This window comes from Pholis gunnellus (genome assembly GCF_910591455.1).
Source record: "Pholis gunnellus genome assembly, chromosome: 14".
In the NCBI taxonomy this organism is placed as follows: domain Eukaryota; kingdom Metazoa; phylum Chordata; class Actinopteri; order Perciformes; family Pholidae; genus Pholis; species Pholis gunnellus.
Window position 1 is genome coordinate 1648294 of NC_136541.1, and position 25298 is coordinate 1673591.

The 25298-nt window shown below is 44.9% G+C and overlaps 1 protein-coding gene across 1 annotated transcript in view; it reads left to right on the plus strand.

Annotated features, from left to right (window-relative positions):
- Positions 1 to 25298, plus strand: part of myo10 (myosin X) — a 102702-nt gene that overhangs the window by 34417 nt on the left and 42987 nt on the right. Inside the window, exons 3-4 of the mRNA XM_079173419.1 lie at positions 7140 to 7298; positions 21008 to 21195. Of these exons, the coding sequence (XP_079029545.1) occupies positions 7140 to 7298; positions 21008 to 21195 (347 nt within the window). The remainder of the gene's footprint in view (positions 1 to 7139; positions 7299 to 21007; positions 21196 to 25298) is intronic.

The following is a 25298-nucleotide window of genomic DNA, read 5'->3' on the forward strand; positions in this document are numbered from 1 at the left end:
GACATGAGCCTCACAGAACAGGACCGTCCTGCAACAGAAAGGTCACAGGTTCGATCCCCTAAACAGACGATGACAGTACTCTAGCTGCTCACTTTGGGAGAGTCATGATGCAAATAAGTGTCTTTGTTGTCTCTCTGTCATGTTGTGTGTTTGGGAGGATTGTGTATGTGTGTTGTCATCCAAAGATGAATATGCATAGGTGTGTGTCTGTGTGTGTGTGTGTGTGTGTGTGTGTGTGTGTGTGTGTGTGTGTCTGCCAGCCGTCTGTTGTGTGTAAACGGAGACGGTCACCTGTTTCAGAGCAGATGTTGCTCTTTGTGGGGAAAGCCTGTGCTGACCAATCAGAGAAGCGCACTACTATAAACCCCGCCCACTTCAGTTTGTGTGTACCTGAAGAGCGCAGGTACAGGTGTGTGTGTGTGTGTGTGTGTGTGTGTGTGTGTGTGTGTTGGCTTATATATAAATGTGAGTGTGTAGTTTGGGTTCGAGCTTACAGTTTATACTGTGTGTATATCTCTGAGTGTGTTGAGTTTGTTATGTTGAAGTGTGTTTATTGATGGAGTATTTTTGCAGTGATGATACATTGATGCTCTCCAGAGGATGAACACGAACACTTCTGCTGGCGCTCTGATTCTACTTCTGGCTCCACCAAACCGACCCAGATGTCCCGTCACCGACTCTTTAGTCCCTTTTTTAACAAGAGGACGTGAAATTAACCGAACACACACTCTGCTTCCTGTTTGGATGAACAGTTTAGTTTTGTGTCACATGACTTTAGAAAGAGCTTCACCCACTAAGTCTGACACATTTAGCGCGGTTGGATTGTTTATCTCCACAGAAGATAAACAAAGAAAAGAAATCCGAGTCTGACTGAAGGAATCTCCCCTCAGTGAGCAATACGAGCAAATACAAAAGTCACGTAATCAACAAAGAAGAAAAAACATGAAGGAAGCACACACGTACAATGAGTGAATGCATGTAGTGAGAGCGTGTGTGCGTTTGCGTAGCTTGAATTAGCTTTTAGCATCTTTAAATGTGAGCGTTGCATCTAACCTAGACCGACTGTTTGAGAACACTCAATAAAAACACTTAATACTGAGCAGAAGGAATGAAACTCTTCATTATGTGCAGTTAGAAGGGAAAACTGCCCCCCCCCCCCCCCACTCTCGCTGTCAGAGAGTTGAACAGGTAACCCCCCCCCCCCCCCCCTCCATCCTCCTCCATCATCATCATCAAAAGCAGCAGCTGCTCTTTGAATCACCATTCATCTGCTGCTGCTTTGTCCTGCAGTCAGCTGAGGAGGAGCAGTCTGTCCACAGCACTGAAACCCGAGCAAGACGAGAGGAACCCTGCGACCCCCCCCGCCCGACGACACGCTCACAGTTTACACACACGCTGATATTTACAGGCATAACACACGACATCTCAGGCCGTGATGGGCTGAAGAACAACGTGCCGGTCCTGCTGGTGTTACAGCCGACACAGAGAATATTATTATGTCCTGTGAAGCTCACTCTGTGTGCAAAAGATATCCCACAAAATGATTTTGTATGGTACGTAATCATGAAACAGGAAGTAGAAAGACTGCAAAAACCTAACTCAGTATTTCACGATCTTTTCCTAAACCTGACCATGTAGCAAGTATTTACGTTGCATAAACCTAACTGAGTTGTTTCCTGTGAACACGGAACTTTATTTTGAAAAGTATTCACGTGACGAGTGGAAATCGACACGTGTTGCTGGACTTGAAGAGTAACTTTTCATGAGATATCGTACGATAGAATACGTTGAGCCTCCGTGTTGTTGTTTCTCATAAATATAGACGCAGCTCAACCCGTTCGGCACGACCTTACTGGTGGAAGCCTTTATTTGCAGAGCAAAAGCTCAGAAAAGTGGCTTTTTCACCTCATAATATCACAGAGAAAAATAATGAAAAAAAACTATATTAGTGTGCAAATTAATCACAGGAAGAAAATATAAAAACATTGCGTATGTGAAATAAACGGAAAAACAGGATTTCAATTTCAATAAAATTTCAGAAAAATTTCAGAAAAATTACAGAAAAATTTCAGAAAGATTTCAGAAAAATTTCAGAAAAATTCAGAAACATTTCAGAAAAATTTCAGAAAAATTTCAAAAAAATACAAGTGTTGAAAGATGGGCCTGCTGTAATGTAAAGTTAAGAACGTAGCTGAATGCGGACTTTCTGCCAACTATAACTGATACAAAATAATATTCCAGTATTAAATATAAGTGATGGACCACGACAGTGTCAGCCTTCAGTAATCCGTATTAGTTAATGCTGCTGTTAGGGGTCCTCTAATTGCCTGAACATAAATGTGAATTCACTTTAAGCAAGAACAACAAACTGTATCCAGACTGATCCAGGAACAGATCCTGTTGATCCCGGGGTGCAGCGGTGACTCCGGCACCTCCTCCTGCACCTCCTCCTGCTCCTCAGTGAAGCTGTCTAATGGCTTTGTTTCACAGGGATTTACTCCCGTTAGCATCTGTCGCTAGGCTTAGCGTCCGGGGCCCCTCACGGCTTTGTTTTCTCGAGGCGTGGACCCTACTCGGCTCCACACAGACAAACTGGACCTATTAGAAACCTAATTAGGCCAAAGCCCAAGGACAACCTGTCCTCTGCAGAGGCCTGACTGTAACGCTACGAGTGCTGTCCGTGACAAAGAGAGAGAGACGGGGGGGACGGAGAGCGTCCACAGGCTGTTTATCGTGGTTTGGGCCTCTTAGTTCCAAAAGAAGGGAAACACACTGACGTTTTAGACGATAGACGACGCTCCCGTGCAAAGAAGTGTGTGGTTGAGTTTACAACCACACAGCTTGGACGCTACAGACCGGCGGGGTTCTTGTCTTACGTACGTGTTCTTTTAGCTTCCTATTAAAGCAGTCAGTCAAAGCTACTACAAGGAACTTTGATTTTGTGTTGATTTTGGCAACGAAAGCCGTCGTGTCTCTGAGCACCAGACTCCTGCAGCAGGTCTGCTCCTCTCAGTCCTGGTTCTGGTTCTCCCGGGCCTCCCTTCCCTCCAGCGGGTCCAGCAATACGTCCTGGGTCTCCAGCAGCGTGGTGTCGGTGTTGACCCCAGAGAGGAGAAGCTCTGCTCCAGGAGGAGGAGGAGGAGGAGGAGACGCTGCTGCTGCTGCCGGGAGACGATCTCCTCTTCCCTCCGGTCTCTGCCGGAGGATCTGGGTCCGTCCACGGTGGACCGGTCTCTGCTGGAGGATCTGTTGAGGCCTCCCTGTGCAGCAGTTATGAGGCTCCAGCAGAGTGGTGAAGGTGTGTCCCCTCCAGGTCTGAAGGACACGTTGACAGTGTTGACACAGAGCCGGTCTAACTGGTCCGTGAGCTCCTGTAACGGTTTTCCTCTCAGAGAATGTAAACACGTTGGTCTTTAAACGGTGTGTCTCATTTCTAGAAGCAGTTAAAGTCTCGTCCAGGTCGGCGTCACAGTGGAAGTATATTAGATCACTGATGTGGTGATGAACAGGGAGCGTAAACCTTTTTTTTCCAGCTTAGTTTAGCTCAGTTTTTATTTTCAGGACTGATAAACGCGTCACAACGCGCCGGTTGTGAACGCAGCGTTGATGACGCGCCGCTGAAACGACTCGGTCGCGTTTCGTTCGTCTGAAAGACGCTTCTGTGACGTCCAGTCCCCCTGAAGCGTCACTGCAGCTGGAATGTGAGAGATGAGGCCTGGCAGGATGCTGAAGGGGGGAGAGTGTGTGTGTGTGTGTGTGTGTGTGTGTGTGAGAGAGAGAGAGAGTGTGTGTTGTGTGCGAGGTCAGATGTGATTGACTCCTCAGACAGAGAGCAGCTTTCTTCAGGAAGAGTCACCCCGAGCCGCTCGGTCACAGCGGGTCAACGACCAGCTTCACACAACCCCAGGGTTCATGCTGTGTGTGTGTGTGTGTGTGTGTGTGTGTGTGTGTGTGTGTGTGTGTGTGTGTGTGTTGACGTTTTTGTCGTGTAACTTGCGTACTTCAGTAACAGCGCTTCTGTAGTTGTTTTAACCCAAACAACGGTCTGGTCCTCAAGCTAACTGAGTTATTTTGAAAGGACCGTTCGCATGTAAAGAGCAGAAACCAGCAGAAACCAGGAGAAACCAGAAGAAACCAGGCGGCAGCCTTCTGCTGAAACAAGAAACTAATACTTAAATTGCATTAATCTGAGGCTCTTAACCAGATTAAAATCATAAGATGAAGCGTTCTCTCTTAGTGTGTGATACTGGGTACATTTTCAGACCTCGTACTATTTAAATGAAATCGTCTTAAACTCCGTCTAGTTGAAGCTGAGAATCTCCGACGTAAACACACCTGTGACTGTTTGCTTCTCATCGTCTGATGAGGTTGGACACTGAGATGCGTCGTGGACCCTGAAGAGATGCAGAACCTGTGTGTTGGCCCGTCCGACTCCATCGTCTCTGAGCTGTTTGCTAAGGTGAACTAAACGGAGTCGGACAGCGAGGACGTCTTCAGTGTCCTCCTGTTGAGCCTCTGTGATCTGTGCATGCAGGCTGCAGAACCTCCAGCAGAGCGCCGTCCTCTTCGTTAACCTCGCCGGCTCTTCTGTTCTCCGCTGGACTCCGCTGCCCCGTGTGGTCCACAGTAGTGGTCCGATGCTGAGACACCGTGGACAGCAGAAGAATCGCCTCTTTGTCTAAATGTTAACAGTGGGTTTCCTCAGTATTTTAGTATTTTCACTCCGTACTTGTTCCTCATGCTAAATAGCTTTTCCTCTGTTTCCAACACTAATATATTGGACTGGACTTTACTTACTGTCCCCACGAGACACAACTCTTCAGATAAGCTGTCCTCGCTTCATGTTACAGTTGTGACTAAAAGTGTTTTGACTAAAGTTTGAACTCCTCCTTGAAGCTTGAAGGCTGAAACATTTCCTCCTGAGGACGTGAGATGCGTTCATCAGGGTCAGAGTGGTAGATGGGAGATGTCTTTGGATCAGTTCTAGCTGGTTTTGATGCGTCATGAGGACACAGATGGACGGCCTCGTCCCCGGCTCGTCCAGCTCCTCCCTTGGTTTTGTGTACCAGCCCAGGATCAGATTTACCAGATATCTATCTGCCGTGTGCCACCTGTGTGGAAGGGAGATGTCGCTGCTCACGCGGGATACAATCACTCTTACGTCACACTCTACCTGTGTACTGACTTACTGCTGTGTTACTGAGATGTACTCTAGTCTCACCGCAGACTGACGGTTACAAACCAGCACACGAGCAGCAACAGGAAGTCTGTTCTCCTACACGCTTCGTCGCTACACCTAAAAACAGATACACACTATAATTCATTTACATCCCACTTCATCAGGTTGTTTGTAATCCACGTAATCATGAGCCGGGACAGGAGACGTGGTGTAAAGAGAGACCACGTCCTCGTGGGGAGGGGGGTCTGCGTGGACAGCAGGTCTAAAGACGTCGGGCTGTGACCCAGCAGACTGCTGTGAATCCAGAAGTCAGCGTTGACTTATTTGTTGTAGTTATTTGAACCCAAACCACGATATTTACCTAAACCTAATCCAGTAGTTTTAGCTCGTTGACACAATAACTTCTCGACCTTTAGAGGATTTAAACTCTCATCTTCTTTCCTCCTGCATGTTTCCTTTCCTCACATCCTTTCTTTATGTTTAACTGTGAATTCCTCACTTCATCATCTCTGTTCTTGCATGTTTTATTGTTTCTTCTAAACTAATTTAATTATCTGACTTCTTCTTTCTTTCTTCCTTCCTTCCTCCTTCACTTGGTCATTTCCTAGTTTTTCTCCTCCTTCCTTCCTTCCTTCCTTCCTTTCCTTCTTTGAATGAAGAGGTGATATTTATGTGTACTTTTACTTTGGATCCTGCAGACTCTGTTTCTGTGGATGCTGCTTATTTGAAGTAAATCATTTGAGTTCTTCTTCTTCTGCAGTTTCATTTCAACCACTTGATTTATTTTTTCACCGCCGTGAATTTAGACTTTTTTTTAAATATTTAATATTCCGTTTACATTGTGACAGAATGTCTCTTGTGACCTCCGGGCTTCACCTTCACTCGTCACACTCCTCCAGTAACACGAGGCAGACTCTGTCCTGCTGTGAGTCACACAGTGAAGCTGTTTGACCAACAGAGAGGCTGCCGGCGTTAACAGATCAGGTTCTTCATGGTTCCTGTCAGAGTTGACCCACCTAGAGGGGAAATCACAATGTCTGAAAACAAACACCTGAACTTTTGCTCCATCTCATGATCTACGTGCAGAAACAATATTAACTGGTTTTAATCATTTTTTAACATCCAGCACATCAAATAAAGTCACACTGCTGTCTGTCCTCATGTGTTCTGGTTCCTTCCAGCTGTTTCCTATCATGCATCAGTATTACTGCAACACAGAAATATGTTTGGTAACATTTGTGATCTCGACTCGTAGTTCATCTCTGATGGGAGATTCAGTCCAGTGGTTCTTTAAAGAATCTGCAGAAATGTAATTTAGTTTAGTTTTCAGGGCTCCTGGAGGTTTGAGCTGCTGTGTTCTGGAGGTCTCGTCTCTTATCCGTTCTGGACCGACTCACTCGGTCATCATCGAGCCGAGCAGAGAAACGACTGCATCTAAAAATAGAAATGTGAAACTCCACCTCTGACCTCCAACGAGCCTTTAATGCTCAAAACGGTTCTAACTCCGTCTGCATGTACCCGTATTCAAGCTCCGCCAATGCTTTCACATGGTTTCCACTTCCTGTCTCCTGAGTGGAAGATGTGTCAGGAGACATGTGGCTTAGTGAAAATTTGTGTCCGAAATTCATTTTGGTGACTAAGGAGCGAAAGAATCGCTCATAATCTGTCACGTTCACATCTCTCATTGGAGTTAATAGACAGCTGCCGCTAAGGGGCGGGGCAGCGATGAAACCCATGTGACCCAGATACAGGAAATGACTCTCTGAACTGTCTCTGGGTTGTTGTTTTTTACGATATGTCATAAATTCTTCTTGAGAAGTCCACTACTGTCGAGGTGCAACGCCAGCCTTAGAGAACTTTCCCTCTTTGCGTTACTCCTCCGCACATCCTCTCTTACTCGTCATTTCTCCATTTTAACGTTTAATTCACATTTCCACATTCTTCCGTTCTCTGATTCCAGGTGTACACCTACAAGCAGAATGCTCTCACCAGACAGAAGGTGCAGCCCATGCACCACAGCAGCGTCAGAGGGGTGGAGGACATGTCGGCCCTCGAGGACCTTCACGACGGCGCCATCATGCACAACCTCTTCCTGCGCTACCAGCAGAGACACATCTATGTGAGTTCAATGCAATAACAGATTTAATCAGATTTTGCATCACAAAGCAGCACTGAGAATGATGACTTCCTGTTTATACTGATGAGAACACATCAGATCTGAGACCTGTGAGCACGGAGAAGAACACCTGACGTCTATCTGCAGCATCAGCGTTCACGGCCGTCTGTGAGAAGCTCTTCTCAGAGGAATCTCCCGTGAAGCTGCTCGATCGTTACGTAACAGCAGAGATAAGCGTCTAGACGCAGGCGGACGTGTTCCCCTGTGGATATAATGTGAAAAACGGTTTTACTTTCTGTCTCTGATTTATTAGTTTGAGGTTCAGTGGTTTGAAACACGTGTGAACTTGAACTTTCTCAGAACCTTTTAGGTGTTCATTTTCTGCAGAAGATTTCTAAATAAGATCTTTTTTTGTTCTTTCTACACTCAGGCGTGTTAGATGTGTTCAGAACTGGCTTTGAAATGTGTTTTTAAGCTTCTCTAATGTTCCTTTTATTCCTTAGTTCCTACTAAAACAACCACTAGTGTCTCTGTCCACATAAGAACAGAACACACAGTCCGTTTGGTTCTGTTACACCAGAACTCTATTCTGAGCTCTTGTGGTTGAGCCGTGAACTCTGCCAGTCGTCCTTCTAGACGCTGCTGTTCTTTGCCACACGGGGTTTAACGTTTGCTTCAGCCTTCAGTAAAGCAGAGCTGCAGTTTGTGATGTTTTATTATAAAGCACTCATCACATTGAGCTGGTGTTCATGGTGCAGTGACTGCTGATTAGAGAATGAAAGAACATCACACATTACTGTTCTGTGACTGCAGATATAACAACTTAAATCTCTTCTAATCAGAGAAAACAAATCAAAAAATGTGAGTCGACTTCCACTGTTCCACCGTGTTTATGGGATGTTTGAAGTATTGTTGAAGTGCGGCTTGTTTCTGATGTTTTTCGGCCGGCTGATGAAAAGCACAGGTGTTACAACCCAAACAAGCGGAGAGATTTTCAGCCTTCTTTTGGTTCCAGGTTGTTAAACCCAGACGGCGCTGAACGGAGCTCCTTGTTTGGCAGCCAAAGAGCACCGGGGAGCCGAGTGAGAGGGAGGATGATCCCAGTTTGGTTTGAAGCTGTTTTTAGATGCTGGTATTCCAGCGGCGGCCTCACGGGGAGCTTTGGCGCGAGTCGATGGTTTCCTGGCTCGGATCTGATAGCGTCCGTGAGACAGGACGGTTAAGAGCATGTTAGCTTTGGAGCGACACCGCAGTGACTCTAAAAAATACTGTTTGTCTCTGAGCCGAGTGGATCGTGTGGTCACAGAGGTTCCTCCTACGTGAGCGGCGCTTTGTGTCTCTTTCCAACGAGCTGAAACACGTTGAAGATGTTTGTCCATAAATATAAATTAAAAGGGAACTTTTACACACATCAAAGTGTGTTTCCAGGTGTTCAGGGAGTTCTGCTGCCGCGGTGTAAAGAGCTGTAAAAGCCTTCTGTGTCTCCAGAGAGTTCTGATGGGACGGACAGACTCACGGGCTGTTTTTGTCGAATGATTCGTTTTTTTGGTCTCACAACTTTAACCCTTTCAGTGTGTTTTTAGTTCATGAACGTTAATTGTAACATTTGGTTTGCTTGAAAAAGTCTGATTCAGTTGTTGGGTTGTAGCTCCGCCCCCTCTCGTGTCACTTCTGGTTGCAAATAAACAAAATGGCGACAGCCAAAAACCAAGATGGCGACTGCTGAAATGCCAAACCAAAGGCTTTAAAACGACCAATGGGTGAAGTCAAGGTGACTACGTCCGCTTCTTCTAAACTGTAGTCTGTGGTCAGAGGGTGAGGGGCTCTGTCGGCCATCTTGAAAAAGGAGAGACTCTGATCCAACAATCACAGATTTCCTCATGTTCTCTGTCTATTGTCATTTTACACAATATGAAAATTGACTTAAACTTTCCTAAAATAATAATCAGTTTTTTTCTGATTACATTAATTCAATAACTAATAATATTTTGAGAAGATGACGGTTGTTTCTTAGTTTATTCTCGGGGTTTAGCTCAACAGATCCTCCACATTAAACAACTAAATATGTTGTTTTCTGATCTGAAGCATCTGTCAGACTTCATTCGTCTGTTCCTTCCAAACTTAAAATATAAATCTGTTTTGATCATGTGACCGTGCGTTGGTGAAGGTTTGGTTAGCTTCAGCACAAATGAGCCTTTCTCAGCTTTAGGTTTCGGGGTGTTTGTTGGGGCATCACTGGTAATATAAAGGTCTCAGCAGCAGTAATAGTGGATCCGGGCGTTGCTGTAATGTTCAGAGACGTGCTAACAAAGTAATGGAATGTAAAGTAATGTATTCCACGCTGTCCTGCTTTACACAGCGAGCTGATGAGCAAACAAAGCAGCTCTGTTGCCGCTGACCCCGGCAGCAGTAAAGGAGCTGTGAACGTCTAGCGTATGGCGTCAGGAACAAAGGAACATGGAGGACAATCAGCTCTCAACAATTACCGTCTCCATTATGTGCTTATGCACCGATAAACAAACCTGACCCGGCACTTTCTCTCCAGCTAAACAAGCCCACGACAAAGCCGGCCTTGTGCTTTTCTGCAGGCGTTCTCCGCGCCGACCTTTGACCGACGCCATCTTGTTGCTTTAATCGCGTCTGAATGCTCCCGTATGGTCGAAATTATCCAATCAATTCATCACAGAGCTCCGCTCTGACGGGGCTGCTTTTTCTCTCTCTCTCCGGTCCAGAAGCTGCAAAGCGAGAGAATTAGAGGAGAGGTTTTTAGTGAAGTGGTCCGTGGTAAACCTTGAGGAAAGCGCTTTGAGCCAGAGAGCCAGCAAACGGTCTCAGCAAGCAGGTTCAGGTTACATTTCAACCGTTGGCTCACGTGGTCTCAGGTAAGCTCACGAGCTGCCTCGTGATCAACATTCATTTCCTTCAGAGCGACGGCCGCAAACTGTTGCTGTTTCGGAGTTATATCGCTCGTTTTGCTTGTTTTGTGTCTCACAATGACTTCCCAACAGAAACGTTAGCAGTGACTTCAAAGAGAGGCCCCCTAACCTGTCGGGGCCCCGGGGCCTGAGCCCAGTTCTTTTGTTCAATAATCCGTCCGTGGTCTTTCCCCCCCAGCACGGCTCATAATATGTGGTCAGAAGTGGACATTTACAGGTGATTATACTCTTCACATCAAATAACCTACTACATTTAGCAGCTTCAAGCTAAATAATGGAGCTGAATTAAAGCTTTTTTGTTTATGCTCGTTCAATAGACCTGTTATACTACCACAACTTCTGTTACTGCCACTAATTATAACTGTACTAATATTTAAATAACTGGGTTTACTTTGGTCCAAACTAGAGACGACTTGTAGATAAATCCAGTGATCCGGTGCTCACGGTCCATCGGACGCGTCTGGATTTTGTCACTTTGCTGCTCGCTCTACATTCTCCGCTGTCCCTGATGAAGAATGTTCGTCCCGGCCAGATATCTGTCCTGACTGCTGAACGCTGAGTGTTGACTGTGACTGTTAACTGTTAACTTTTTATTTTAGCTTTCGTAATGACACGAGAGCGGTGTTTTTAATCGACACGGTGTCGTTTCCAAAAGCGCTTTGTCAGGGAAGTTTGTTTGAAGATTCATAACGAGACATTTCTATGAAAAAGCTGCAGATTATTAACCCTCAGGGTGTGTATCATCTGTGTGTGAGTGTGTGTGTGTGTGTGTCGGGGGGGAAGGTAGTAGTAGTATGTAGAGTTCATATTTCACTCTGTGGGCGAAACGCAGGTAAAGTTCCTGAGCTCCTACAACGGCCACGCGGGGGGGGGGGGACACTAGTGCACGAAATGAAATGCATCAGAGCGAAGGGGCCCCGTGTCATAACCTGTCAGGGGCCCCAGAAATTCCTGAAAGCACCCCTGCTGACATCTGAGAGAATTAATGAGTTCAACCAACATCCACCAAACACTTCTTCACCTCCTCTGCTGTGAGCTGATCAAAATGTTTGTGATTGAAGAAACACTGGAGAAGCTTTATTCTGTGTTTATGTGTTGTGTCTGGTTGGAAACTTTTATTTCTTGTATTTTCTTTCTTACTTGAGGCGGTTAGTTGACATATACTGGACCTTACAGCAACTAAAACATATGGAGATTAAATATGAGAGGACAATGAAACACTTGTTTGTTGTGAAAGCGTAAACATGAGAAAATGTGAATGTTTTGTGGAATGTGTCAAGCTAACTGGCTACGGTATATTTCAGTATCATCGTCATGTAACCATTAATAACCCAGGTTCAGCTTGTATTCTGATGTATTCATCCTTTCTACATCCAGACACTTTGACAAAAACCTTTTAATTACCTAGAATTATTTTGACCTCTTTTCATTGGAGCAACAAGTCTCCCAGAGATGCTACAGACAGAAGGGTTTATTCTTTAATGTTTGACGGTCTAAACGAAGCGGCACGAGTTACAAAAGTGTCGGCAACGAGAAGGGACGAGTGACGATGAGGTAGAATTCCTTTTTTTAACGTCTGAAACGTTACGCTTTCACAACAAACACGTGTTTCAGTTTTAGCTAAATCGTGAAGCTAGTTAGCCTTCTACGCTTCGTTAGCATTAGCGTTCCACTGGAGTCTGCAGAGGAGACGAGTGAGGCCACCAGTCAACTGCACAGCTGGTTACAATCAGCTAGAGACTGTACCCCCCCCCCCACACACACACACACACACACACACACACACACACACACACACACACACACACACACACACACACACACACACACACACACACACTGTCTCTCTCAGGAATCTCTGACTTGCTCTGAACCCCGATACTCTCCCTCTCTCATACAAACACACTGACACATTCACATACTCTCATTTTTCTATCACACGCTGTTCTTTTTTTTGGTTTGCCCCCCCATTAATATTTTACCCTCAACTCCCCCTCATCTCCTCACACACACACACACACACACACACACACACACACACACACACACACACACACACACACACAGAAAGCATTCGAGTGTGAAACCTCTCCTCTCTCTTCTCAGCGGGGGGTCTTTTAAATCAAGAACTTTTCGTTTCCCACCGATGGAACATTTTGCGTCTCATATTTTATATGCAGTGTGTTTATATACTATATATATATTCTATGGCTCATGAATAATGGCAGGAAATTCCTCTTCTGGGTCGTTTGTCTCACTTCACAGCACTGAGTCGGCCTCCTCACTGATGCCGGTATAGAATGAGGAGCTCATGTGGCTCATGTTGGAGCTGTAGTTCAGGTTCACAGGAGGTCTTGTTGGACAAAGAAGGAAGATGTCAGAGCTCAGATTAGCAGACATAGTTGAGGGTTCGTGCTGCTGCTGCAGGCGTCAGAGGGGAGATGCTCTCAGCGTTCTTCCTCTTTCCAGCTCTCCGATCGCAGACTTCGCCAACTGGGTCACTTTCGGTCTCGTGACTCCGCTCGGTTTATTTGAATAAGTCGCCGTGTCTGCTTGGCGGCGGCCACACTGACGGACTGAAACAGCCAGCTGCTGCTTCACTCTTCACAGACTCCCAACTCATAACTGAGAGGAGCAATGCATGCTGGGAGAAGCCTGGAATGTAGAAAACCCGATTTTAGAATCTGTGAAACCTGGTGCCGGTGAATGAGTAACCTGCTGATCGCCTCGTTTGATCCTTTTGTTAAAATACCCTTCGAGCAAAGCAGCTGTTGACTGAACTGTGGATTTCACAAACGGTTGGGTTTTTGTGAAATCACGCTCGGGTTTTGCCCCAAATTCATTTCCCAATATTTGAAAATAAATCCAGATGATGTTGTGTTTTCTCTTGAGTTTTAAAGTCACTTTCTGTATGAAATGTTTCTTTCATTTCAGAAGTCATTCAGTCAGATTACACAGTAGATATCTGGTCTATCTGTGCATAAACAACCACACACACACACACACACACACACACACACACACACACACACACAGAGACACGACCCCACTTGGCTCCTTTATTAGAAGCAGAGTGTGTGCTTGTGTTACATTTCGGGGCTTTTAGCCGAAGCTCTCGGGTCCTGATGACTGTCAGATGTGGAGAAAAACCTTCTTGCAGCCAAACGGAGCTTCACGCTTCGCCGAGAAGCTCTTCTGATGTCATTTCCTTTCCGGCTATGTAAACAAATACCTCACTTCCTGTGAAACCAGATTTAGACCGTAAGCGTAAACTGTCCCTTCGGTTTACTTTAGATGAGTTCCTGTTGTTGTTTTGGAAGAAATAAAATGAGCAGAAATTACTGCATTAGTGGAATGAGACGAATACTTGTGGTTTAGCATTTTTGGTTTGCTAATTATGGTCAGTTTTGGGTTATTCGCTCATCTGTTGTTTGTTAAACGATGTCGCGAACAGAAACAACAGATTTGTCTGGAGTCTGGTGGACATATGGTGTTTGGCTCAGACGGTTACGCTTCGGTTGTGAGATCTGTGAGTTTCACAGCGATGGTCGTTGGCTGTGAGCTGGACCTGCAGGTTGTTGTGTGTGTGTGTGTGTGTGTACGTTTACTACATTGGGTGCAGTCAGCGTATTCAGTCCACGTTGGTCGTAAACGTTGCTGTTAGAGGGAAACACTACACTACCTGCTTAGCAGCGAACAGCTGACAGACACGGAGACAAGCTGGTGAACACAGCGGAGCATTCAGCAGCGAGAAGAATGGACGTTTCCCTCAGGAGGGCGTGGAGAACAGAAACAGAACACAAAGACTCCTAAAGAATCATCGTGCTATTTGGAATAATAATAAATAAGCAACTACCAAGTAGCTTGAAAGGGTATATGTCAGTGTTTCATCCTCCCAAGTGGCCTTTGAAACAACATCTCTGTTATTTCAGGTTGAAGACAGTAACAACGTTATTAGCATAAACAACCAACCTCTGAGAAGATGATTTATTTCTACTGCATCGTTGGTTTATGGTCTGCCGTTATGAAGCCTCAATTTAGGCGTTTTGGCCATTGCCATCTTGGTTTTTGAAGACTTGAAACTAGAGATTGAGACCATAAACTCATGTTTACAATGTTTACTGAGGTAATAAATCAAGAGAGAAGTAGAGTCATTTTCTCATAGACTTCTATACAACCAGAGGAGTCGCCCCCTGGTGGACACTAGAGAGAATGCAGCTTTAACACATGAAGAACAGCAGGTTGCCTCCTGGGTTCTACTGAACGTCTTTTTAAATGAAACGCCCACATCAGCGATTTGTAAACAAGCTGACTTTCTTCGTAAACTTAAGTTTGGTCCCTTAGCTAAAGTCTAATACATACGTTCTTTATAGTATAAAACAATATGCACAAACGATGAAACATGATCATCATCTACGCTGCAGCTTTATATCTTCATCAACATAGTTTCTCTCGTCTCTGTCCTCCAGCCAGGAAATGAAAACAGGATTTTTAATATACTTATTTATTTTCCTACTAAAATCAAAACCTTCCGCAATTCATTATGTGTTGAGGAGTTTTCACGTCTCAGGAATGCTGTTCAAACTGCCCCCACTGCATCGTTTCAGGAGTAACCGGCGTCCCGTAGAGGATAAACGCTCTCTCCTCCTCAACAACCTCTTCTGCAGATGTCGGGTTTCCGTCCGTCAACAGCGACATTAAACACGAACTGTGGATCAGGATCGCTTCAACCGCCAAGTATAACGAGTAAAGGAATTTGTCTTGGTGACACGGTAACTCAGTGACTGCTGAGTGTCTCCCCCCCCCCCCCACACACACACACACACACTCCACACTCCACTCTTACATTTCCTGCCGTCACTCAGGCTGCAGAGCGCTTTAACTCTGATCCTGCAGGTTTTTTTCTTCCATCTGGTCTTCATTTCCCTCTCGGCACACATTTGTCTGGCTCGGTCTCTGAGAGATCTTGTTTTTTGGACGGGTCCGACTGCCTGCATGCCTCCCTCTGCTCTACAGTTCCACCGTCAGCACTGACTGACGCCTTTCTGTAAACACCAAGTCTCTCCAGCTTCAGTTGTTGCTCTCTGTCACTTTAGGTCACTTTAACCAGTTACACGTATCTGCCATTTGTCTTCTATCTGGTGGAGGTAAGATACGTGATGTCACACAGCAAAGATACTCAATCTACTATCTGTCTCTTGAGTGTTGAACACTCTGTGCATCTCTGTAGGTTTGTTGATTGTAGCTCACTCTATATTTAACTAATCCAGTTATTCATTTTAATGGTGGGAAGAGAAAGCATCCATAACAACTTCCTGAACTGCTCCTGCAGCATCATCCTCTCCTCCGTCTGTGAGCCCAGTATGTTCCAAACCTTCATAGTCAGACATACAGCTTTTGGGGTTTGAGGTGAGTTTTTTTTGTTCTTTTTTTTTTTGGAGAACGACGGAGGCCGAACCAAAAACACGAAAACCTGCAAGTTCCTCATCACACTCTTAGAAAAGAATGTGCAAACTAGAACCATAGAGGGTTCTTCGACTTGTCCCCATAGGAGATCCCTTTTTGGTTCTTGGTGGAACCTTTTATAAGGCTTTTTATCTACTTAGACATAAAACCTAAGAGCCAATACTTGGATTGTCTGATCTCTGTGAGGAGGAACCGCTTCCTATGTAGATATAAACGGCTCATTCTAAACTAGCAGAAACACAACAAGTCTTATTTTCAGGGGATTACACGCTAAAAAACACATACTTATACTTTTTATGTTCCATTTCTGCCAATAGATCCCCCTAAAGGACCTTGTAAAGTCCTAGATACCAGCACCAGACATCACACTGGTTGGATTCATGTCAATCTGTGTGTCCACTGTCATAGACGCCACAGTTTAAATACCTCAAACAAACAATGTAAACCTGGATATCAGGTTTACTGCGTCACCTCCGTGGTATGACTCTGGAGTATTTGACACCACACACGGAGGACGAGGGGCCAATAGGGGGCCTTCTGATGACATTCACAGCCAATTAGCTCTCAGCCAGGGCGCTGCCGTGGAAACTGTTACCAGGAACGGAGCAACAGGGGCTCTAATTGAGTCCAAATGGTTGTAATTCATCGTGTTCAGGGGAGGCGTGACTTTACCCAAAGAGCTGGCACCAACGCTGACCTCCAGTCTGCTGCTGGAGGAACTCTTTCTGGTCATGTGTGTTCTTGGTAAGAAGGTTCATGGCAGCAGGTCAGACTTAGATTCAGGTTAGTTTTTCACTTCATCTATTGGAACTTCACATTTTACGAGCTCCATCTAGAATGAGAGGAATGTCCAAAAGGGCAAATGAATGAAGCTAAATATAAATAATAAAATAAATCCGACACATCTCAGAGACTCGGATGAGTTCTCCAGATGGAGGCTGTTTAAAAAAGCTGGACACCAAATTGAGTGTTCGTGACAGAGTTCCTCTCCGTCGACTCTCCCCAAATACTATAAACAAGACCTCGAGTAGAAATCCCAAACGTTACAGGACACGACACGAGCGTCCGCAGAGACGTTTACACGGCGAGATCAGTCCGAGACAGAGAGCTGCTGTTTACACTGAGAGATAACTCTCAAGGTGATTTATGATCCACTGTACTTCACCCTGCGGCTCATTGCTCAGGTGGGATGCTCCAGGATGCTCCAGGATGCTCCAGGATGCTCCAGGATGCTCCTTATTATTTCTCATGTAAATACGTCGCCTCAACTGCCATGCAAATGTTATTTGCATGGCGGCTGAATGTGGGTCAGTCAGTCAGTAGGCCGTCGACGTGTGAGGGGAGATTAGTGCGAGAGGTTCACTGAGGGCAGGAGGTGATGAAGGCTTTCTGTGAATCCCATTGTTGTAACACATTACAGCCTTTTCATAATGCATTGTTATCATTGTTATGTGATTATGTCCAAAAAATAGAATTAAACCTTTTCATACATTTTCATATTCACTTTTACTTCCCTTAAGCCAAACAATGAGCAGTGAGATTAATCACATTATAATGATTATAATACATCATCACCTCTTCATAATGCATCGTAATCATTTTAATGTGATTGCAGCTTTAAGTAAAGTACAAAATAAATCATTACAAGAACAATATAAAACATTTTATGATTAATTTTCACTTAAAGCAAACAATGACCACTTAGAGTAACTTATAATCACATTATAATGCATTTTAAACAGATAATAGTGTTATAACTCTGAGTTAAAATACATGTTGATGCAACAACAAATAGATCTGAGAGTGAAGTTTTGTGTTATGATCATTTCATAAAGCATTATGGGTATTTATGAGTGCTTATAACTACGGTTATAAAGTGTTTTGTATGTTTTTTATATTTGTAAAGTCCCCGTGAAGCATTTCAGGAGTTTTACTGCTTTAATATATATATTGAGTTAAAGCAGAGCGTTGAACCAGCACGTAGCTCATAAACTGAGCTGATGTTTGATCGGTTCTTCATGATGAGATGGTTTTAAATGAACAGTATTTGTAACGTGTGGTGTTCTGTCGGCCTCGTCTTTTTTTGGGGGGTTGTGTTTGATTATTCTGACATTTTTATTCTAGATTTTCTTTGTAATGATTTGAATTAATATTGTAGCAGTTAAGTTAAGTGGTGTTGAAGTCATGTCGATCATTTCATCGTGAGGTAAATAGTAAAAATACATAATTCACGTTCTGAAGTGATCCACCAGGAAGGAGCTCCTGCGTGTGATTGGCTGATGTGGAGCCTCGCCGGCTGCTGCTGTTACTGCCGCCGCCATCCGTCACCGCTGGTAATACGACCTCCAACCAGCCCTGCAGGCTACTGCTGCTGCTTCTACTCACTTCTTCTTTTGTGTCATATTAACATGGCATATCTGGGTAAACCCAGAGCAGTTTCAGGGCGTTTTTTCACTGCTGTCACATCTGTAATGTAGAAGTCCTGTTCCTCTACGGAAACAGAACAATCACGGCTAGAAGCAGAGAGAACTAGAACACGTCTTTAGTGCAGAATAACAGTTACAGAAGCGTTACACACGATGTGTTCAAGGACCGCCAGGAAGACGGAAACCTGACGATAATGATGAACGGTGTTTAAAGAAAACATGCTTTTCCTTCCTGTCAGCTGGTTTTTGGCGTTCAGAGGGTTAAATTAACATACCTGTCGTGCATTTAATGACTCTGCAGTTGTACCCAGAGGTTTGGTGTTTTCTTTGTATTCATTAGAATAAAAGCAGAGTGAGCTTCATAGCTGTCGGTCAGATGGTTCCTGAGAAGCTCCGTCAGCTTCTCCAACACGTCGCTCTGCTGCAGACTCAACGGGCTCCGCCAGGCTGGTTTTATTGCTGCTATTCTGTTCATGCCCATTAACCCAATTATCCTCATTAAGGCTGTAATTTGAGTTCTCCACTTCAGAGCTCTGAACATGGTCCCCCCCCCCCCCCCCCCCCCCCATCCAAGCTAAACAGCGTTTGGAAACCTTTCTTCTAATCCATCTGCTTGTTTTAGCAAGACTAAGACTGTGAAGCGCCGCTCATAGAATAAACGTGAGCAGCTCTTTCACTAACAGGTAATGAAACGATAACAGATAAAGCTGCTGTGTGGACGCAGAGGAAACAGATTCACTGGAACAAGCTGAATAAACAGCACAAAGTCAGAAACGTGTGAACGAAGAGTCAAACGAGACGCTGAGATGTGTGATTATCCTGTGACGGACGTGACGGACAGCAGCCCTGTTTGCTTTCAGATGTCGTCTGGTGTTTTCAGGGTTCAGTGAGGTTCGGTGGAGGTGAACAGGATGAGGAGATGCTCTCCGCCTCTTTCCTCCTAAATGCACCGTCTCCTCCAGGCAGCAGAGCTCAACCTCCTCACGTGTGCTGATGACACATTTTCACTTTCGGTCCGTGTCGCACGGACAAAATGTTCTCAACCTCAGACAACTGTGATGAAAACAAACGTCCTCTTTGTCCGCATTTACAGTTGTAATGGTTCTGATTCTGCAGTGTTTGGTGAGGTTTAGGAAGAGATGGTGGTTCAGGTTAGAATAAGGCCACTGAAGCCCACAGAGGGATGAGTCCAACAGCCAGCGATCTTTCTATCCAGCAGACCCGTTTTGTTCTCAACGCTGATTTATTTGTCATGTAATTTGCACACTTCAATAACACGGCGGTTCTGTGGTTATTTGAACCCAAACAACGATCTTTATTAACTTAACTTCGTGGGTCTGTTGACTAAACCGAACTGAGTTTATTTAGAAAAGACCGTATTCGTTTAAGGAGAGGAAATTAAAACGTGTTGCTGGACTTTCGTAGGAAAACGCAGGAAAAATGAGGAGCAACTTTTCGCAGGAAATCATTTTGTTTGTTATTATTTTAAGATGTGTTTGCTCTGAATGTGTGAGAGATGGAAAACTCTCCTCAGTCTGTTTCCTGCTCAGTATTCACTGAGTCACTATTTCATGCTTAAGTTGGTGTTTAATAAAAAGAAGAAGCAGCTTAATGCTTCTCTAACCTTCTTCTGCTCGACCAGATGATGCTTCTCACCTCTCACACCGAGGCCAGCGGTACAAACATCCAGTTGTTTTCCCTCAGATACACGCTGATGGTTTCTTTCCACTGCTTTCCACTATTTATCCGTTAGTCACCACCGCAGCAGCAGCGGAGCGGCTGCCAACACGTATTCTGGCTCCACGAGCTTCTATTTCAGCAAGTTTGGTTTTGTTGTGCTTTGAACTTTGAAATGTGAAGCTGGTTTGTGAAAAACCTGCAGTTTGAAGGAGAGGCGGTGAAAAGAGAAAAGCAAAAAGGTCAAAACGTGTTGGAGTAGAACCGGTGAAGGAGGGTTTGTTGTTTTAGTGACGTCACGCGTTCGGCTGCTTCATGTTTGTCTCTCCGTGGAGCTCAACGCGGGTTTTATGACTCTGAGACTGGATTAACGTGAAGCCTTCAGCCCGACTGTGCTTCACCTGAGCAGCGACAGACAGCAGAGATGTTTGGCTCTGATCTATTAAACGACGAGTACAAGTAATGACGTTGAGCTTCAGATCTGAGTTATTGCACTTGTCATCAGAGCGTTTTTTTTAGAAAAATGATGTTCTGCAACTTTTGCAACCGCTTTAAAATGCAGATTTTCATTTTGAATTCAGTCCGTTGAAGAAAGATACAACTTTCACCACCTTCAGACCTTCTTCTGCTCACTAAACACACACACACACACACACACACACTTTATTATCCTCTCCAGATGCTATACAACTGTCTGTTGTGAACCTCAGAATAGATGCGTCTGTAGTCTGTAAGTTGCACTTCTCAGAGCAACTCTCACCGTCTGACATGTTGTCTGATTAACACTCGGGGGGCAAATTCACAAAAGGGTTGAGCGGCTGTTGCTTCCTCTAAATCTGCAAATAAGACAAAAGAAAGCAGCAGCATGAAGGGAAATGCTCCTTTAAGTGCTCTGCCCAGCAGACAGCGTCTCAGGGCTCCTGTGATATTTGCACGTATTTAAATGAGGTCATATGGACACATTTGGTGCAAAATTGCAAATTAGCCTCGTTGCAAAGACTCTCATAGCTACATGCATCCTTTTTCTCAGTCTGAAGGTGCACTTTCGAAAACTCAACTGGGATGTTGACTCACCTGAATCACAGCATTGCATCGATGAACATGTTTGTACCTTCTTCTCAGGGTTCCACGTATTATTAAGATGCATGCACGCTGATATTTTCCTCCATTCTTATAATTCTAACACGCCGTCTCTCCCGATCCCCAGACGTACATCGGCTCCATCCTGGCGGCGGTGAACCCTTACCAGCCTCTCGACGGCCTCTACGACCGGCCGGCGATGGAGCTGTACAGCCGGCACCACCTCGGCGAAATCTCCCCGCACATCTTCGCCGTCGCCAACGAGTGCTACCGCTCGCTGTGGAAGAGGCTGCAGAACCAGTGCGTCCTGATCAGGTAGGTCTCTCGCCTACTTCTCTCGACTTTATTTGCCGTTTGGTTAGTTTTGCCACTAGGGGGCGGAAGATCTCCCAAACACGCTGACAGACACATGAATCTAATTAGATCCACTGTAAGACGCGTCTTTGTCTCCACATCCTCCTCGTAGTTTCCCAAGTTTTGCTTGAACCAACCAGCAGCGAATGCCCGGTCAGGATATCCGGACCTTTTCTTGTCAGAGGTTAAATCGAGCCTTCTAATTGGCCGTTAGAATAAACTGCTTTGGTCTTAAGCTCGTTTAATCGCTCCGCCCTCAGTGTGCCAAACACTTTGATCAAGTTTCAAGTCTCCTGGGTGGGTTTGGCTGCAGCTCTGAGGATCTGACCGCCACACACACACACACACACACACACACACACACACACACTCAGTTACTATCTCCATCCGCTGTCCGCCGCTTTCCTTCCTCACATCCTTCCTCTTTTGATTTTAGCTGGACGACTTTCACATCCTCCGTCGCTCCATTGTTTCATCAGACAGACGAAGACGTTCTCGTCTTCCTGACTTCAATAACACAGTTTATTTTTACACGTCAGAAATGATAATATTTGGATGCGGGGGGACATCACAGTGCTCGACTCTGTGGGAACCGTTGTGTTTGTGGTCATCGAGGTATCCTGAGTACGTGGAAGTGTGGACTTTGGTCACTCCTGTGGGGACATGTGGACGTCAAAGTCACAGAGTAACGAGAAGTATTTTATGGAAGAACAAAGGAAGTCTAACAAAAGAGCTTAAATAAATGTAGAATCTGTGAATGTTACTGTGGAGCTGATTGGGATCACGTGACGCCGACACCTGGTCACTATATACGCCGTACGGATCATTATTATCTCCGACCCTCTGAACCCCGAAACCCGCCGGCGGGATTGAACGGCATGTTTTCTTTAAACAATCACCAACAAGTTGTTTGAATTCTCTCTACTTCTAGTCGTGATTGTTCTGTTTCCTGAGAGGAGCAGGACTATGAAACAAAGAATGCCTCATTACTGCTTTACTCAAAGACGCACTTGATCGAAATCATCCTGCAAATATTTGTCTCGCCTGACGGCTTCAGATACCCAAGAAACGGCGCATTCAAATGTTGAAGACTTTTGGAAAACTTTCTTTGTCCAAAGAACACTGAACTCAGCGACTTTGGACCGTTTCCTGTCTCGTGTCTGGTCACGGGTCAGTCAGGATGTGCTGCGTGAGGTTTACCCACATTCAAGGGTTTAAGCTCAAACACTTCAGCAAACTTGTAAAACTAAGCAGAGTGAGATACAAACAGTTAAGAGGTGTGGGGGTGTAGGGGGTGTGGGGGTGTTGGGGTGTAGGGGTGTAGGGGTGTAGGGGGTGTAGGGGTGTAGGGGGTGTAGGGGTGTGGGGGGTGTGTGGGTGTAGGGGGTGTAGGGGGGGAGGCGGTGCTTCAGAGTGTTGCAGTTTTCTGACAATTAGCCGGCATAAGTTTACAGCCCCGGTTTCATTGGCATTGTGGGTAATGAGACCCACATGTCCACTTTTAAACGTGAGCTGGTTTGAGTTTATGAACGGTGGTTCTTTTGCTTTCTTTGCTGACGACGTTCTCATTGTGAGAATTCATGATCAGAGTTCTTAGTTTACCTCCGTCGGTGTTGCCGCTGCTTTGATTCGTGGCTTTGTAGCTGAAGCAACGTGAGGAAGAACCTCCCACCGCTTCTCCCCGACTCACAGAAACCTGGAATTGTTTTTGCGTGATAATTCAGGCACATTTGCACAGAAGACGATGAAAATATCGGATTACGGTCGAAGTTTTATTGTAGGTTGTAAATTTCAACAAAACAAAACAATAAACAAAACAGAATTACTTTGTCGGGTTTAGCTTAAAATGACCACGTTTGTTACATTATTCAAGCTACGGATTTAAATTAGAAATTGGTGAACTTTTAATTTTGTTTTCACGCGTGACATGAACAGCAGTCTCCTGGGTGAAAGTCCCGTGTTTGTTTGACTCGACCTCCTCATTACGTGGACTTCTGCTGAATATCGTTAGTTTGTCAAACACAAACATAATCTGAGACAACTGCAATGCAAACACATTATTAGCTCTGTCGGTAACCTGGTTACTTGTTTGTTTGGTTTTAACCTGAATAAACTAACCGAGCTGAAGGACTCCCGTGCATTGCTGCTGCAGCTCTCTCACCTCACGTGTTCCCTCACAGCCGTGTCCTCCGGTCTGAGTTTTCTCCGTCCGTCTGTTGAGGACACAGAAACTCTTTTGTCCTCCAGGATGTCGGTCGGTGGGAAGAACATGCACCGGGGCGCTCACAGCGAGGCGTAAACACAAACATGTCATATAGTTGTTGGGGGAAAAGGCCCCCGAGCTTCACAATGCTGCCATTCTGTCCACGGAGACGTATCGCTGCTACGGATCTGCTTCCTGTTTGTCCTCCTCACACTGATTCATGCTACTTTTAAATGCTGCAACAAGCAAAGTGTCCCTCGAGGCTTCAGCAATCCGATATCTTCTTGAACATTTTTTCAATTACCTCTGAGGGCCTGGAGTTTATGAAAACACTTCATTTACTGCAGAATATGTAGCTTTAAGACAAAAATAAAAAAAACACCAGTTTGGTTGCGTAGTTTTTCCATGACAGCAGCACATGGAGGCAAAGGGAGGACGGACCACAGACCACAGCCGTGACCTTTCACTGTTGTCTCAGCTCAAACACAACCTGGTGGTTTACTGTGTGCCAGAATAAAGACACACACTCCTCTAAATCTGATCCGACTTTAGAATATTTTGAAGTGGAAAGTTTCCTCTTTTGATGGTATTGTGAAAGTCAGACAGGATGGTTTTACAGCTTAGCTGGTTATAAAGTTGCAATTAATAGTTATTGTATTGATAAAGCATCATAATATAAACTAAATGGCCCTTTAAAGGGGCAGTGTGTAGAGTGTAGTGCCATCTAGTGGTGAGGTGGCAGATTGCAACCAACCAGACAAACACGCCTCCGTTACGCGTTTATGCAAAAGTCTTCCACATAAATTGGCTTAAGTTGTTGCGATATATATACTATATGTTGCATCCTGTCCTTCATGCAAGATTAACAATTATTCTATAACGCCCACACACAATTTAAATAAACTAATTTATACATTTCTGCCTCCATTTTGTAAATTAAATTAAATTGTCATTAAATGAAATAGAAATTTAGTTTTTAATGAATAATAAACCCAAAAAAAGAGATCTGATGTGTTTGAGTACTAGTCCTCTCTCCCTCCTCTTGACCTCAAACCAGTGAGAGTGTTACTTTTAAACCCTTGGTTTTTATTTTTACTACCTCTGAGTAGTTAACCGGTTTATTGTTCCCCTCGAGCAAGGCACTAACCTCCCAGCTGAGTCAGCGGAGCTGCAGCCGAGAGGAAAGTCTCAGACTCCCGTCGTCTTTAAAGAGACAGAACGTCAGCGGATCAAAGTAACCTGAAGCAAGCGGCGTTTTGAAATACAATGTTCCCGTTCTGTCTACGGCCAACTGTTATCACGATAAAAACGTTTTATCGTCAAACAGCAGTGGAACGTTCAGCGGTTTCGTGTTCTTAAGTTTCTTTAGAAGGTCGTGTTTGAGTCTACGTAGAGTAGAAGCGGCGGCCGGAGCTCTGCTGCTGTGAGTGATGGATGTGTGAGGCTGTGAATAATTGCAGGGCGGAGCGGGGTTCTTCCTGGAGGGCTTGTTGCCGGACTGTGTGGGCTCAGGACGAAAGCTGTTCAGGGTTCACGGTGCGTTGTTGGGAGGCAACATGAAACCCGATCAAACAATCCTCGTCTAGAGAAAGCTACACTTTGTGTTCCGTCCCACCTTCTCTCACACTGACAGCACAGATCATCTCAGGCCTCTAAGGTTTTCACTGTTCAGAGTTAAAGCTGCTAGAAAGTACTTTGACGAAGTGGACTTTAAGTTGGCAGTATTTCATCACATGTACTTCTAATATATCTTTATGAATAGTATCCTGCAGAAGGTCAAATGTGTTCTGATTTACTGTAAGTGTCAACAAGTACTAACGTAAGTACTAACTGTGAGAGAAGTGAAACACTTTCCTTCTTT